This window comes from Fibroporia radiculosa, assembly GCF_000313525.1.
Source record: "Fibroporia radiculosa TFFH 294 genomic supercontigs, scaffold9110, whole genome shotgun sequence".
NCBI classification, from domain to species: domain Eukaryota; kingdom Fungi; phylum Basidiomycota; class Agaricomycetes; order Polyporales; family Fibroporiaceae; genus Fibroporia; species Fibroporia radiculosa.
Window position 1 is genome coordinate 113,030 of NW_012133460.1, and position 14,473 is coordinate 127,502.

A 14,473-nucleotide genomic window follows, 5' to 3' on the forward strand; every position below is an offset into this window, starting at 1 on the left:
CCACGATCACATACAACCAGAGGGGTGAGATCCCCGACTTAACGAAAGAAATAATGTGTCATATGAACCTACTAGTGCTTGGAGACCGCTCACAACACCCACCGCCGGACTATATGAGTCTTGCGAGACGGGAGTTCGAGCTGCGCACGCAACTGCGTATCATCTGTCGTCTCAAAGACATCAACCCCCGAGATCTCAACTGCCTTATCATAGAGCATAAGACATAGTATTGAGACGGTATACAGAAGCTGCAGCATTTGTCGGATTCGCTTGTCAGCCCAGTCTTGGTAAAATTCGGATTGACTTTTTTTTTGCAATCATGATGCGAGTGGTCGCCATCGACTTCTTCCTTTGCTGATCAAAATTTACATGACATACCATACTTGACTAGCTCCAGCGTCGTCCCGTCGACGGCCCGAGCACTTGTGATAACTTGCCTCGCGCGCACCGGTGTCGCAAAGAACGTGCGGCGTTCTTGTTAACACTGGAGACGAAGATACCTTGCGACGACGAAGGCTTATATACTATTTACTGAGATGAGAGACAGTGACTGACAATGATGGGTTCCTAACATATGCTTCTGGTGCATGCTGGTGCATTTTGAGTAAGTACTTGCGGCTGAGGCTGAATTACATATGCATTTCAGACCCGGCGCGGGTCGCCGATTTTGATGTTCTTCGGTACCAATCTTGAAGTTACCAGTCGTTCCCAGCAGAGCAAGGTGGCGTATCGGGCTCGTAGAGACTCCCCAACGCTTGCTCTCTGCCTCCGCTATGGTGTCCAAACAGGTCCTTGCCATTGGTGGGATCAACGTCAATGTGTTCACCTCATCAGAGGGGAGTGATCCCTCTGTCCCTGTCACGGTCCTGTTCTTCTTGCACGGGAGGAAGGGCTCTGCGGAGGGCGTCGAATGGGTCCCGAATGCCACGCTGGAGTGGGTCGATAAGCATCGCAAGATCTCTGACCAACAGGCACAGGAGCTGGTGGTAGTCACAATTGTGTGTGGTCTTCGTCCGGTGTGGTCTGCGATTGGGACGGGGTTGTGCTGATAATGCGATCAGGATCAAAGGAACCATGGTACGCGCGTTGCAGATCTCGCCGCGAACAAGGGATGGGATGAGTCGCCCCCATCGTCCAGGAATGACCGACATGCGTGCGTTGGCTGGTCATGGTATCTTCATTTGGAGCGCTGACTGTGGTTATTCAGGATTGATCTTTACTGTATATTTGGTGCGGGTGTAGCTTGTGTTATGGACTAGTCGTTGGCCCTCTCATCATTCTGGCATGTTGAACAGCGGGCACAGCTCAAGATATATCCTTCCTGATCGACTGGCTGCCCGCGTATCTGTACCCATCCGAGGAAAGAACAATCTCCCAGTGGATAGTTGCGGGTCTCAGCCTTGGGGGACATGCCGCTTGGTACACTCTACGCAACGGTGCGCTATTGCCGATGATAGAACTTACTACATCTTCACGCGGTATACGTAGATCCAAGGGTTAAGATCGGTATCCCGATCATTGGTAAGTGTCGGAAATCACAATGGACTCGACGCACTCACTGATCCTAGATTTGGATCCATAGCTGCTTCCGACTATGTGCTCCTTATAAGTGAGCGCGCAAAGCGCGACGGTGTCCCGTTCGAACCGCCCTATGCACCGAAAGTTCTCCTGCAGCAGATCCAGCAGACAGGAGCGGTAAACACGCCGTACGACTCCACGGATGCCGCCAACCCGTTCTTAGGAAAGAAGATACTCGCCTTGTCGGGCGCGGACGATACGTCAGTGCCATGGAGTGCATCAGAAAGGTTCTTCGAGAGGCTTGTCGTGGGTGAAAGCGGGTCCAAGAGAGCCATTGTGTATCCAGGCGTTGGGCACAAATGTACGCCGGAGATGGTTGAGGAAATGTCGCAATTTGTCTGGAAGGAGGCTTTGGTTGTCTGACCATGAAAGAAAGGGGGAATAAGTTGCACGAGAGACCAATGTACACAATAAATGTATCATCGTATGTAACGATACAAGAAACTGACTCGTATTGGGCCTGCGACCCTCTGCACAGTTTAGGGACCAGGAAAAGCCGTCACTATCATGGACAGGGATGAGGGGCGTGCAATACACCGATGTTACCATCAGTCAGTAGAGTTATCAGACTCTGGCGGTGCTGTGTTACCATCTGTCAGTGGAGTAATCAGATTCTGGGGGGGCCTGGAGGAACCCTGCATAAATAGTGAGCTCACCAAAGCAGGACTGATTCTGAATTTCATTTCACTCAGTGTAATCCTCACATCAACAGTTGTCATGTCGGAGGACGATCGTATTACACTTGTCACTTCTCTCTCTCATCTTGACGAGATCCTTGCAGAAGCGAAAGCGAAGCTCACGGTGAGTCGATCGAGCCATTACTAGTAGTGAATACCACAGAGAGCTCAAGTCTTGCCGCGGTTAGATCATCGATTTCTACGCGGCGTGGTAAGCTATCCAGAGGATGACAGTCGTTAACTCGTGGCCTTTCCAATAATGTATGAGGAGGTGCCGACCGTGCCATGCCATTGCACCTAAATTTGAAGCACTTTCAAAGCAATGCGAGAAAGTGAACTTTCTCACGTGCGATACAGGGATATCAAAAGATATCGCCCGTGCGTATAAGATAACATCGATGTATGTCGGCCATGCCTACCATCCAATCGTCTCACACTGGGAACACATTTGCAGACCAACTTTCATCTTCTTGAAGGGAACCATGGTTGTTGACCATGTTCGAGGAGACAATGCAACGTCAGTACTAGGATGGATGTCATGATATCTATCAGCTTTGCTTATTACTCTTATAGCACACTGGAAGACGTCCTCCGGCGCAGGGTGACAAGACCTGTCAGCCAGTGATGACGAACTACATTGGTAGAGAGGATGAACGACCACGTACGTCTCAAGTATAAGCAGCACAATCTTCCAAATGAAGAGATGTTCGAGTCGCCTCACTCAACCATGTCCTGTTTCCTGAGTCTCTTCTTGAGGCGTGCTCTTGCTGACTTTGAAAGGGCGCGAACCTGAGGTTTTTGATATCTACAAAGTCCTCATGAAGTCAGCACAAAAGATACTCAGAGTGCGGACGTACGTTGCGCCCTTCGCGAGCAAGTGAGGAAGCTCTCTGCGACATAATGTGACCCTCATATATGCGATTTTGTGCTGCCTCAGACTAATTGTCAAGTTTAGTGTGCCGTGCGTGAGAGTACGAAATGGGAACTCACTGCCTCTTACCCCTTAATACAGCAGCTAACTCTTTCTGTCGTTTCTCCTCGGCAGTTTCAATACTATCTCCGGAGTCGATATCATCTAATGCGTCAACCTCATTATATTGATGAAGTCCAGAGAGCTTCCCCGCGTCTGAGAGTGCCGGATCTAAGGTTTTGAGATATTCTCTCTTAATTATCTCCACAACAGAGACAAGACGTGGAATCATAGAGGTGGATGTGTGCATCCGGGTACTTTTGTCCTGAGTGGCGGAAGTAGCCGCCTCTAGTTGCACCTCTCCCCCAGTGGCTTCACCCCGGGCGGGAGCCTTTCCTTTGGCGGCGGGCAAAGTGTGTAAGCTCAAGGGCTTCTCTGGATTTTTCTGCGCTACTCAGATAAATGATGGAATAGGAGTGCACTCCGGCACGTTAACGCTCACCTGGAGGAAGTCGAGCGAGAATTCAACCCACGCACGAATTTTTCCGTGACTTGTGATTCGGAGGTCGTGTGCATTGTCAGAGGAGTTGCCTGAATATGAGGCGATAACTTCATCACTAGCAGACATCTTGCAGCACTACAAGGGAGAAATCTGGAGAAATCGCAAGGCCGGCGTCGAGGAAGTCGGACGCGAACCTCAGACCCAAGTACCGCGCGGTGATGGAGTTGAATTCCGCAGAAATGCCTAAAATGGGCCTTGTTGCGGCAAAGTGGCGGGGATAAGGGTTGTCTCGTGGCGTGTACGGTATTTGTCGAAAGCAAACATCCGAGCCGGGTAGACCTCTGCTCTAACAGCCCTGGTCGCTGCTACCGGCGTCGAGCACCGTCCGTCCGTTCATCCTGTCGCCTTTCTATACTCTGCGCCGCTACTATCACTCGAACGAGAGCCGAGGGCGCTGCGCGATCCCTGTTCAACTTCGTTAGCTGATCACCGGCTTCAGTCGCTTTAAAAAGGTGTAACGCCTGCGTCTCCGATGCCCCGTCGTACTTCAACTCCCGCGACACCCGCTCCCACTGGCCCATCGGTCGTCTTACCCCATGATCTTGTCGAACTTGCTCAGTCAAATCCCACTTGGGCCGCCAACATTCAGGAGCTCAGACGACAGTGGAAATGGGCCGCATTCAGCCAGTTCTTCTATACTTTCGCTCCGTTACTGGTCGCGGCAGATGTTTCCCTGATGGTTAGTGTGCCTATCGTGTGCCCGATGCAGCACCTAACTCCTCCATGATCATGGTGTATTGCGATGTTGATCCGTTTATGTGCAGGACGTTGAAGACGACCTTGCGCGAGGAACTATGCTATATATCCCTCGACTAATGCAGAGGCTGCTATATACTCTGACCCAAGACCGGAAAATATCGTGCGTCTCCTCTTCCTACTTAATAATACTGGTTGTTGAACCTCGACACGTAGTGTTGCAAATTGGCAGACAGCGTTGCGCAAGCAGTACATGAGACGTGACCCAGTTGCGAATCCAATTGGTCCAGAACCCAAACAACCCTCTCGTGAGTCTTCTAGAGAACCATCGACCATCCCGGAGGACAGGGACGCGGAAGGCAGCATTGTCGAGGATGTCGGAGAATCTGCGCCGGGGGAACCTGCCGGCAGTCCATCTGAAAACGGATTGGGGGAGCAGCAAAATGCAGAAGGAAAAGGTCTAGTCAACGGAAACATCTCGAAAGAGCTTAAATCCGAGCCCCTCGACGATCAACACGCCGTGAGGAAAGAGGCAACGGTAGAACCTCAGCAGGACGATGACGTAGAGGATAGCAAGGACTGGACGGACCTCCCGATGCTAATCAAACTCGATTCACTGCATTTACTTGTTGAGTGGCAGTTCCAGAATCCTCATCGTCTCAGAACAATAATGAAGGACGATGACGAAGGCGCACAGTGGGTGAGTTGGGTTATGGATGCCCACAAGCGTACTTCTTTACCGTCATCTCTTACTGACCGTGAGTTTATCGCGCTTTTAGCGAATTGAGCCGATTGGTTATGACGCGAAGACAAATGCCTATTGGTTGATTGGACGTAAGTTTGCATAGACTCGCACATATGGCACAGTCATAACCCATATAATTGACAGCCGATCGTTTGTGGATTCAACGCGTACCACCCAGACCCCCCAAAGGGATTAAGCGGAAACGAGCTCCTACCAAAAAGTCGACCGCCCGTGCTTCCACCAGCAAAGTTGAAGAAGAGGAGTATGAATCTGACGCGCAGGTGCTACCTAAACGGCAGCGTGCTCAGCGGCCTACCACACGGCCTCGAGCGGCGCGTAGCCGAAACAAAAAGTCCTCTGGTACAACAGCAATTGAGGAGACTCCAAGCAATAGGAGTACTCGAGCAGCTAAGCTTCAGGCCAACAAGAAGCTAGACGTTCAGGCGAAAGAATTGGCAGAATTTCAACGCCAAGCCGCTAAGCTTGCAGCAAGTAGTAAGTCAAACTCCCGCTCAGCTAAACACAGCAAAGGCCAAAGTGCGGGACAATCGTCGCCCGGTAAGTCTCCGCGGGGCGCTACATTCGGCACGAGAGCTAGTGCCAGACTTCGAGGACCTGCGACCAAGGAAGATGACGAATGGCAGAAAATTCCTGAGGAATGGCTTGTGCAGTCCGGTACTACTCTCAACGCGCAATCTTCTGCAAAGAAGAAAGGAAAAGCGCGAGCAAAAGATGCGGAGGAGTCCACCGAAGAATCTAGTGACGACCCTATGCCGGCTGCTCGGGAATACAAGACCGGATTAGAAAGCGACAGTGAACTCACTGAGCTCTCTGATGATCCAGAGAGCCAAAGTAGTCGCAGAAATTCTCCCGCTGTGTCGGTTGCCGAACAGCTTGAACCTATACAACCTGAAGAACCTGTCACAAAGATTCGACAGACACGATCCCGGAAACGTGCACCGCCACCTAAAAAAGATACCCCTGTAGAGGATGTTGGTAGACAAGAAGAGAACGCTAGTGAGGAACAGGAACAGTATGCAGATGATAACTCTCGGATACCCGATGATTTCGTAGAATGGGAAGCAGTAAGTTTGATTGATCGGTGTCCGATCTTGAAGGATTAACGATGGCTAGATTTGTGTAACCTTGTCTGAATGGGAACACATAGCGGAGCGTTTCGATAAAGCAACGCACTATCTGGAGAAAGCGCTGTACAAAATGCTTACGCAGCACGTTGTGCCTGCGGTGACTGCAGAGCTGAAGGTATGGAGCTCAGGTTTGGAGTATGGGGCTTCGATGGGTTTCTGACTCATTGTGCAGGAAGCGGGACGGAAGCGGAAGCTGGAAGATGCGATCGTTCACCGAAAGCGTTCCTCCCGTATTGCTATCAAAGAGAGCGAGAAGGAAGAAGCGAAGCTGCTTGCGAAGAAGAAAGCTGAGGAAGATGAAAAAATGGCTCGTGTGAAGCGTATGGAGGCGCGTGCGATGAGGGAGGAGGCGGAGAGGGAGAAGAGAGAGCATGCACGAGAGCAGAGGCGGATGGAGCGTGAAGAGCGCGAGAAGCGTGCTCGTGCCAAAGAGGAACGGGAAGCACGAAGGTACCGTCGTCGATCAGATCAGGCGTTAATTTTACAATCACTAACCAAGTATGTTAGAACCCCAACCGAAGAGCGAGGGTCGACGGCAACGCCTGTTGCCCCTGGCACTCATTCAAATGAGTCTGTCCAGCTCAGTAGTGTGACAACACCAACAGGCGTCCAGACCCCAAACTGGATCTTGGATTGTGAGATCTGCCGCAAACATGGGCTAAATATGGTAAGATTATCCTGCTTCGTTCATGGCGGACGCTTATGCGGCTTCTAATTGTGCGATTGTAGGACGATGGTCTGCCAATGGTTTCTTGCGGGTTGTGCAACAAGTGGCAGCACATAAATTGTCACAATGTGGCTGACCAGCGCGCAGGCCGACCCAGAAGAAACTGGGATATCGGCCAATTCTACTGCCAAAATTGTCGTACCAAGCATGCAAACCGGATGTCATATGTTCCTACCAATCATCAGCGTTATCCCCCAACCCAGCAATATTCGACCTGGAACCAACCATCTCTTGACCCAGCGCTGCATCCACAGAAGAACGGGTCTACATCATACTCTCGTGATCCTTACTCACAATCTACCTCAGATATTAGGTTCGTCTCGGGCCAGAATGGTGCTGATTTCAATCAAGAAGTCGCGTATGCTCGTACCCAGACACCACATCAGCCTCCATACACTCGTACTCATGGAGGTCTTACATTCTCTCACTATCAACCAGAGCAGCGGTCCTTCTTGACTACTCGGAGCGCATTGCCGCAGCGTGTGGCGGCTCAGCACGGCCCGTGGAATAACGGATATCCTCCTGCTGAAGAATTAAATGTCAGGACGCCGCAGCCCGCTCAGTATTCATCCCAGTTCAGTCACGGCGAAGGTTCCTATCCTAGCGGTAGCGGCAGCGGAGTGCCGTATCAGGTGGGTAAACTATGCTCTTAGGCTATATTGATTTCTCATCCGGACTTTGTAGGGCACTCCCCCCGCTACCCAACGCCAGTCGTATGATGGTGTAACACAAGCACTCGTGGCACCTATACCTACACCTAGCGGTGGCCAGTGGGCAGGGAGTTCGAACGGTTATTTCTCTGCCAATGACAGCGCCGTGCGATCTGCTGCCGAGTCGCTGGCTTACTTGCAGGGTAGCGCCAACGGCCATCATCCCGGCTGGCAGCATTCGGTGAATTCTCCGCCTCAGGTCAACGGTGGGATGTATGCGGACCGCGGTCATTCTGTGCCTACACGCTCCGATCACACCATGGGTAGTGTCCCCCAGTATCAGTACCCTTCATAACGCTTTGGCTTGAATAGAAAGCGGACGGTCTTCCTTTCGTGTGTGGATTCTTTACATATCATGATCTCTTATTCGTCGTGGCGGGTTCGAATATAGTCTTGTAATTATCGGCCGTGTTGTACTCATACAGTGTTAATTAATTGGATACATTGTCTTCGGCGGGACTACTGGCTGTTGAAATATCTAGACTACAATGTTACGATATGCAGGACTGTTGCTTGCGCAAGTCATACAACTACATGAAGAATTTGACTTCTGAGTTTTCAGGCGAAAGGGACAACACCGCATAAATCTTAGCGGATGCATTCATACATTTTGAACTGTGGAGAGACGAAGGGGAACGGGTCCTCTTCTTCCTCTCCAGATTCGCTGAACAAAAACATGGCGATAAGCTACGATTTCGAGCCCAATAAGGGTGCAGACTTACTCGAGAGGTCCAAGAACGCGTAAGCCACGGACATGTGTATCCTTTCCGTTCATGTGGTTAGCGAGAATGATCATCTGGATAATGTACGCGTTGACAGGTTTACTGCGAGGATCACGCGTCACAATGGGTCAGCAGTGAGCAGATACAGACGTACTATCCGTCCCCATCCTCATTTGGCTCCGCAGATACGTCAAATATAATCCAACCTTCCGGCTTCTCAAGTGTGATAATCCTAACGTCCTGAAGGTCGCTTGGACCGGTGCCGGCGCGTACGGCTATGGTGGCTGGCGTGTAGGAGTCGTCCATCTGGTAGCTCAGACAGAGACACAGTTTCTGATACGGACATGGGCTGTGGCTCATACGCGAGACGAAATAACGCGTACCTGGATGGCAACCTTACGAGGAAACTCGATAGTGATGAAATGCGGCTGTGGACCGTCCGAGCTGGATGCGTACGCGATTGTCAGCGCTGCGGGAGGGAGAAAAATCTAAGGGGCACAACTCACTGCCAAAAGGTCTCGGGATCGCTGTCACGTAGACACTCCGGCCCAAAGCCAAATTTGAAGGAGGAGACAGACCACTTGGCGAGATAGCCAATATCGGGCAAATTGGTCTCTGGGGGCTGCCTCACTAGAGGGTACAGGCTGTAAGTGGCGAGCCGGGGATAGATGGTAGAAAGAGGCATTGGGAGATGCTTACGGGGGTGCACAGTCGGGTTCCCGTCTATGGGCAACTGGGCGAGATAGTTCATGCCCGGTAAGCTCGCTGAGTTGATACTTGCCATTGCGATAATAGAGGAGCGATGCTCTAGGAGGCTCTAGGACAGTGCTGCCGAGAGAGAACAATGGTGCATCTCAAGAGGCAGTAGCACGCGCTGGACTGTCGTTTGTGGCAAACTGCCGGCTACACCGTCAACGTCCAGTGTGTTGAAACTTGCTGTAGCCGACACCGCGGGACGGTGATGAGTGGTTCTGAGCGATGCCCGTCATCGGCGTGGAGAGGCGCGCTTTGACCCCGGACATGCTGCAGCTGAGCGCAGGCAATGGAGTCAGGATCAGCACCGCCATTACCGCTAGAGGATTATAGACGATATGGGAGGCAAATGATCCTCAATGGCTTTGGTCTGCCAGGCAAGTACAAATTGCATGAGAAACAAGATATCGTGGGCAGAAGTCACCATTAAAACAGGTCAACTCAAGCTCCAGCAAGCCTCTGTCGCCGTCGTCGGCGCGGGCGGTCTCGGTTGCCCTGCTCTCCAGTATCTAGCTGCCGCCGGTGTTGGTACGTTTTTCACGAACGCTCTCGACTGATACCGCGCTGAGTTACTGCTCGCAGGTCGCATAGGCATCATCGACCACGATGTCGTAGAGATCTCGAATCTCCAGCGTCAGGTTCTGCATACCGAGGCCCGAGTTGGTATGCACAAAGTGCTGTCCGCTGCCAAAGCCATCGAACAGTATGTAGTCTCAGGGTAGCATGATTCCAAGGCGATATGGGCTAACAACATCTTTCAGAATCAACTCTCGCATACGAGTAGAGCCCGTAACTTCCGCTCTAACAGCCAGCAACGCCCAGACCCTTCTTGCAGACTACGACATCATTTTGGATTGCACCGACAACCTCCCAACCCGGTATCTGCTGTCCGATACAGCTGTGCAGCTGAACCGCCCGCTCGTCAGCGGCGCGGCACAGCAATTTGACGGCCAACTGTGCATCTACAATCTAGGGCCTGGACAGGGACCATGCTTCCGCTGCCTTTTCCCGAAACCCCCTGCACCCGAGATGGCGGGCTCGTGCGAGGAGTTGGGCATCCTCGGCGCGGTCACAGGCGTCATCGGCACCTTGCAAGCTATGGAAGCTATCAAATTAATTACAGGTCTGCACGGTGCGCACTGACACGGACTATTGTCGATGTTACGTCGATCTTGAATACGCACAGACGGGAGACCGACGCTTCTCATGTATTCCGCATTAAGTGCGCTGCCCTTCCGCAATATCAAGCTTCGAGCACGACGACCGACATGTCCCTCCTGCGGCACGGAAGACGAGAAGGTGGGAAAGATTGGGGAGACTGATTATGTTGCGTTCTGTGGTGGCCAACGACCAGACTGGGTTGCTAGAGGGCTTGTAGAAGGACATGAGAATCTACGAATACGCGCAAAGGTCAGTAATCAACAACTTCCTACTCCCGGGTGCTATTGCCTCTGTGTACCTTGATTGATCTTGACGAAATAGGAACTGAAGGACCTTTTGATGACCGGACGGAGGGTCCGCATCATAGACGTGCGTCAGTCAACTGAATTTGGAATCTGTCACCTTCCAGGCTCGACTAGTATGAGATGCCATTTGATACCGAGCAGTACGCGATGTCGACTAACATCCCCCGGTCAGATATTCCCTTAAAGGTATTTGTTGCAAATCCGGCAGCGCATCTCAGTACCACGGATGAGACAAGCGAGAAAGCAATAGGGTGTTCGACTTTGAATAATGCAACGCTAGAGCTTACAGAAGATACCTACCTAGTTTGTCGACTGGGAAACGATTCTCAGATCGCGGTGGAAGCTCTGAAAAGTGTGGGGATGAAAGGTGTGATTAAGGATGTGATAGGTGGACTCAGAGCTTGGGCGAAAGAAGTAGACGAGATGTTTCCTGTATACTAGTAATCCTGCTGTATCAATTGTAACTCCCGTCTGGCATAACAGCACGATTCATGAAGCAGCATTCGATTCAGTCCTTGTGCAGTTTGAAGGCAACCCTCGCGTCAAATGAAATGCAAAGCAAGTTTTGGCTGGACAGCGCGACAGCATTACTCAGATATACTGGTAGATAAAGGGAGCACAGACTCAGTCCGATGGACGCTCAAGACGCTCTCGGCTTATACGTGCAATATACGACCTGCTTACGATGTTGACTTGCATCTGGGTCAGCGACTAGGTTGTTTTGGTAATGGTGACACTCACAAGCTTCCATGTAGCGGTCCATGCATCGTGAAAGGCACGTCTGTATACACAGACGTCAGTGCGGTAATCATACAGACCGGTAAATCCTAACCTCCTCTGAGCCTGACAGTGACGTCGATGGTTTTGTGACGCATTTCGCATAGCATTTTTCATTCGTTTTCTGCGTGAAGTGATCAAAGCCTAATCTTCACACTTATATGCGCGATACATACGTTCATCAGCTCCTGAGCATTCGCGAGCGCGTTCTCGCTTCGGACAGCGTTCATCAAGGCTTCCTTTCTTGTAGCCATATCTGCCATGGTAGGTCGAGTTGCATGAGCCTCCAGTAAAATCTGGCACGCATTACTCACCTGGCGGAGATGGAACGCCCGAGCTCGAAGACCCAAAGAGACTAGACATGACTGTTGGTGGTCGAGTCTTCTCCCGGCTATTATAAGTCGTTGAGCTGCAGCGGTGGCAACTCGATCCTCGGCACTCTCGGGTAGCGCGTGCACGTGATCTTGCATTTTCGCTAGTCCGGCACCGAGACACTTTGAATCCTCAGTTAAGTCGCTTGGACCTTCAGCAAGCTTCACATTAACTTGCATGGCTACTTGCTAGATCTCACATCAATATCTTTTGCACTAGATCAACCTTTCGGAGGCCAGACTCTGATCTTGTGCAGACAGCCCTCCGATGGGTAATCGTGAATCAACTGCCAATGGAGCCGAGGAGAGCGAAGGAAATAGTGTTCCAGATTATTATACCCTCTTAGATGTGGACGAGAGTGCCACTGCGGAAGAGATCAAGGTAGGTGTATCTATCTTAATAACTATTCGCATCTCGCTGAGAACCCCCAAGCGCTCATTCCGGAAACTAGCGCTCGTACACCATCCCGACAAGAATCAGGACGATGTCGAAGGTGCAACAAAGCGATTTGCAGCTTTACAACAAGCATACGAGGTGAGTACATCATATATATCCATGGCTTATCTCATGGAATCTGCAAGTTCATATCCTTCTTTCTACCCTCTAGGTTCTGAGTGACGAACAAGTAAGCCTTTCTTGTCGTATTGCAAGCTCTATATCCTAACCTCAATGCTTCATCCAAGTAGGAGAGGGCTTGGTATGACAACCATAGAGCTTCGCTGGTCCCAGAACCCGACGCCCAGACCGTGTTCGAAGATATTAAACGGGGAGCTCCCCCTCCTCGGGCTCGGGATCGCGGATTAACAGTCCGTCATTTGACTCAATTCTTTGATCCATCCATCTTCTCTGGATTTGATGACGGAGAAAACGTATGAATTTCCTAGTACGGTCTCTCTGCATGTCAGCTTACTGGCTTTTTCAGAGTTTCTTCACTATTTACCGCAATCTGTTCAACCGACTTGCACACGATGAGTCACAATTTGTCGAAATGCCGTATCCTTCGTTCGGTTACTCTACCTGGCCCTGGACTCCTGCCTCAAAGAGCGATGCCGAGCAGGCCGCCCGGACTTTCTACAATTTTTGGTTGAATTTTGTCACTAGTAAAGATTTCAATTGGGCTGAGCTCTGGAATACCACCGATGCTCCAGATCGACGAGTTCGTAGGCGAGTACCTATCCTCATAGATTCATGACAACCTAAATAACGAAATTGGTCTCAGGCTTATGGAGCGTGAAAACAAGAAGGCTCGTGATGATGCTCGTAAAGAATATACCGACACGATTAGAGTGAGTGCACTTATCAAGGTTCGATTTTTGTGACATATCGTATCGTAGTCGCTAGCCATGTTTATCCGCAAGCGGGATCCTAGGTATAAAGCCCACTTGGCTCATCAATCACAAACCCCACCCACCGCGTCAGGGTCGCGCACTCCGGCGCCTCGCGCGACTGCTCAACCCGGTACGGCTACGGCTATACTAGACTTTGTTGAGCAGGACTGGCAGAAGACAACCCTAGGAAATGATGAGGCAGACATTGAGTGGGCAGCTGCAGAGGGTACGGAGGACCCGGAAGTATGGGAGTGCGTCGCATGTGGGAAGAGCTTCCGTAGCGAGGCAGCATGGGACAGCCATGAACGGAGCAGGAAACACATGAAGGCGGTTGAAATACTAAAAAAGCAGATGCTCGAAGACGATGAGGAACTCGGGCTTGGGGGGGAAGACGAGGTGCCGGATAGCATTGAAGACGGTGGGGAACTTAGTGGAGCAACGATGGCTAATGAGCCAGATCAGGCACCCCCACGCCTCCCGAGTCCATTTGAGTCGCCCACAAAATCGAGCAAGAGTACACTTCACATTCACAATGACGACGACGACGACGACGAAGATTCCCAATCTCAGCAGCAACGACGCCAGGAGAGCAAGAAGCTACGGGCTGTTTCTCCCGTGCCTCCACCGAAGTCGGTCAGGAAAACCAAGACTCGGTCCGTTAATGGCGCGGTACACAATAGTACGCTTGGTGATGCGCACACGAGTCCCGAGAGTGTCAGTCAGCAACCCGACCCGGATAGAGACTGCGCGCCGGGCCCTGAGTTTGACCATGCGGAAATTAGCGAAGAGCCACATGCGTCTCTCTCCTTGCCGGAGCTATCCAAGCGAGAGAAGAGGAAGGCCAGGGAGGCGGCCAAGGCTGCACGAGGAGCTGTAGCTACTCCGGAGCTGGTGCGTCTGTTCAATAAACATACTTTGAAACTGACGGAGAGATTGAACCCTTGTTCAGCGGTGCAATGTCTGCAACACAATGTTCGAGAGTCGCACAAAGTTGTTCGCGCACATCAAGTCCTCGGGACACGCGCTTGCTACGCCAGCCGAAAACAATCAAGGAACGAGGAAAGGGAAGAAGGGAAAAAAGTGACATGATACGCTGCATTATGCTTGTACTTTTACGGTTACCGTATGTACCCTGGATTCAGACTTGAGTCCCTCGGTAGCTTCAGGTCTGATGGTCACATATGCTGACGTCGGTTAGAAGGGCAAAGCTCGGAGATTTGGCCAAAAATCGCATTGCACAGCAGATATGTAGGGTCATCACAAATTTGAAACATACAGCCGACCAAGTGAGACTTCAGAGCT

The 14,473-nt window shown here is 51.2% G+C and overlaps 8 protein-coding genes across 8 annotated transcripts; 5 read left to right on the forward strand and 3 right to left on the reverse strand.

Annotated features, from left to right (window-relative positions):
• Window positions 1-773: 773 nt before the first annotated feature.
• FIBRA_06873 (uncharacterized protein) lies at window positions 774-1,941 on the forward strand (the record flags this gene model as incomplete). The annotated part of the gene is made up of 6 exons (XM_012328580.1): window positions 774-998; window positions 1,062-1,153; window positions 1,208-1,230; window positions 1,296-1,436; window positions 1,489-1,521; window positions 1,583-1,941. 6 exons carry the CDS (start codon window positions 774-776, stop codon window positions 1,939-1,941), a joined length of 873 nt encoding a protein of 290 aa, XP_012183970.1.
• Window positions 1,942-2,295: 354 nt separating this feature from the next.
• FIBRA_06874 (uncharacterized protein) lies at window positions 2,296-2,470 on the forward strand (the record flags this gene model as incomplete). The annotated part of the gene is made up of 2 exons (XM_012328581.1): window positions 2,296-2,379; window positions 2,444-2,470. 2 exons carry the CDS (start codon window positions 2,296-2,298, stop codon window positions 2,468-2,470), a joined length of 111 nt encoding a protein of 36 aa, XP_012183971.1.
• Window positions 2,471-2,972: 502 nt separating this feature from the next.
• On the reverse strand, window positions 2,973-3,793 carry FIBRA_06875 (uncharacterized protein; the record flags this gene model as incomplete). Its single annotated transcript, XM_012328582.1, has 4 exons — window positions 2,973-3,060; window positions 3,113-3,193; window positions 3,246-3,610; window positions 3,668-3,793. 4 exons carry the CDS (start codon window positions 3,791-3,793, stop codon window positions 2,973-2,975), a joined length of 660 nt encoding a protein of 219 aa, XP_012183972.1.
• A 406-nt stretch (window positions 3,794-4,199) lies between these two features.
• Window positions 4,200-8,048, forward strand: FIBRA_06876 (uncharacterized protein; the record flags this gene model as incomplete). The annotated part of the gene is made up of 10 exons (XM_012328583.1): window positions 4,200-4,406; window positions 4,492-4,586; window positions 4,640-5,123; window positions 5,203-5,257; window positions 5,313-6,253; window positions 6,303-6,431; window positions 6,489-6,766; window positions 6,824-6,983; window positions 7,046-7,675; window positions 7,728-8,048. 10 exons carry the CDS (start codon window positions 4,200-4,202, stop codon window positions 8,046-8,048), a joined length of 3,300 nt encoding a protein of 1,099 aa, XP_012183973.1.
• A 293-nt stretch (window positions 8,049-8,341) lies between these two features.
• On the reverse strand, window positions 8,342-9,259 carry FIBRA_06877 (uncharacterized protein; the record flags this gene model as incomplete). The annotated part of the gene is made up of 5 exons (XM_012328584.1): window positions 8,342-8,417; window positions 8,476-8,577; window positions 8,630-8,808; window positions 8,859-8,919; window positions 8,982-9,259. The coding sequence occupies 5 exons, from the start codon at window positions 9,257-9,259 to the stop codon at window positions 8,342-8,344; spliced, it is 696 nt and encodes a 231-aa protein (XP_012183974.1).
• A 328-nt stretch (window positions 9,260-9,587) lies between these two features.
• FIBRA_06878 (uncharacterized protein) lies at window positions 9,588-11,135 on the forward strand (the record flags this gene model as incomplete). The annotated part of the gene is made up of 6 exons (XM_012328585.1): window positions 9,588-9,756; window positions 9,811-9,931; window positions 9,990-10,360; window positions 10,415-10,638; window positions 10,711-10,758; window positions 10,809-11,135. 6 exons carry the CDS (start codon window positions 9,588-9,590, stop codon window positions 11,133-11,135), a joined length of 1,260 nt encoding a protein of 419 aa, XP_012183975.1.
• Window positions 11,136-11,318: 183 nt separating this feature from the next.
• On the reverse strand, window positions 11,319-11,834 carry FIBRA_06879 (uncharacterized protein; the record flags this gene model as incomplete). The annotated part of the gene is made up of 5 exons (XM_012328586.1): window positions 11,319-11,386; window positions 11,436-11,475; window positions 11,527-11,595; window positions 11,648-11,727; window positions 11,786-11,834. 5 exons carry the CDS (start codon window positions 11,832-11,834, stop codon window positions 11,319-11,321), a joined length of 306 nt encoding a protein of 101 aa, XP_012183976.1.
• A 276-nt stretch (window positions 11,835-12,110) lies between these two features.
• FIBRA_06880 (uncharacterized protein) lies at window positions 12,111-14,255 on the forward strand (the record flags this gene model as incomplete). Its single annotated transcript, XM_012328587.1, has 8 exons — window positions 12,111-12,224; window positions 12,276-12,377; window positions 12,451-12,468; window positions 12,530-12,712; window positions 12,766-12,999; window positions 13,028-13,129; window positions 13,178-14,062; window positions 14,121-14,255. 8 exons carry the CDS (start codon window positions 12,111-12,113, stop codon window positions 14,253-14,255), a joined length of 1,773 nt encoding a protein of 590 aa, XP_012183977.1.
• Between the last annotated feature and the right edge of the window lie 218 nt (window positions 14,256-14,473).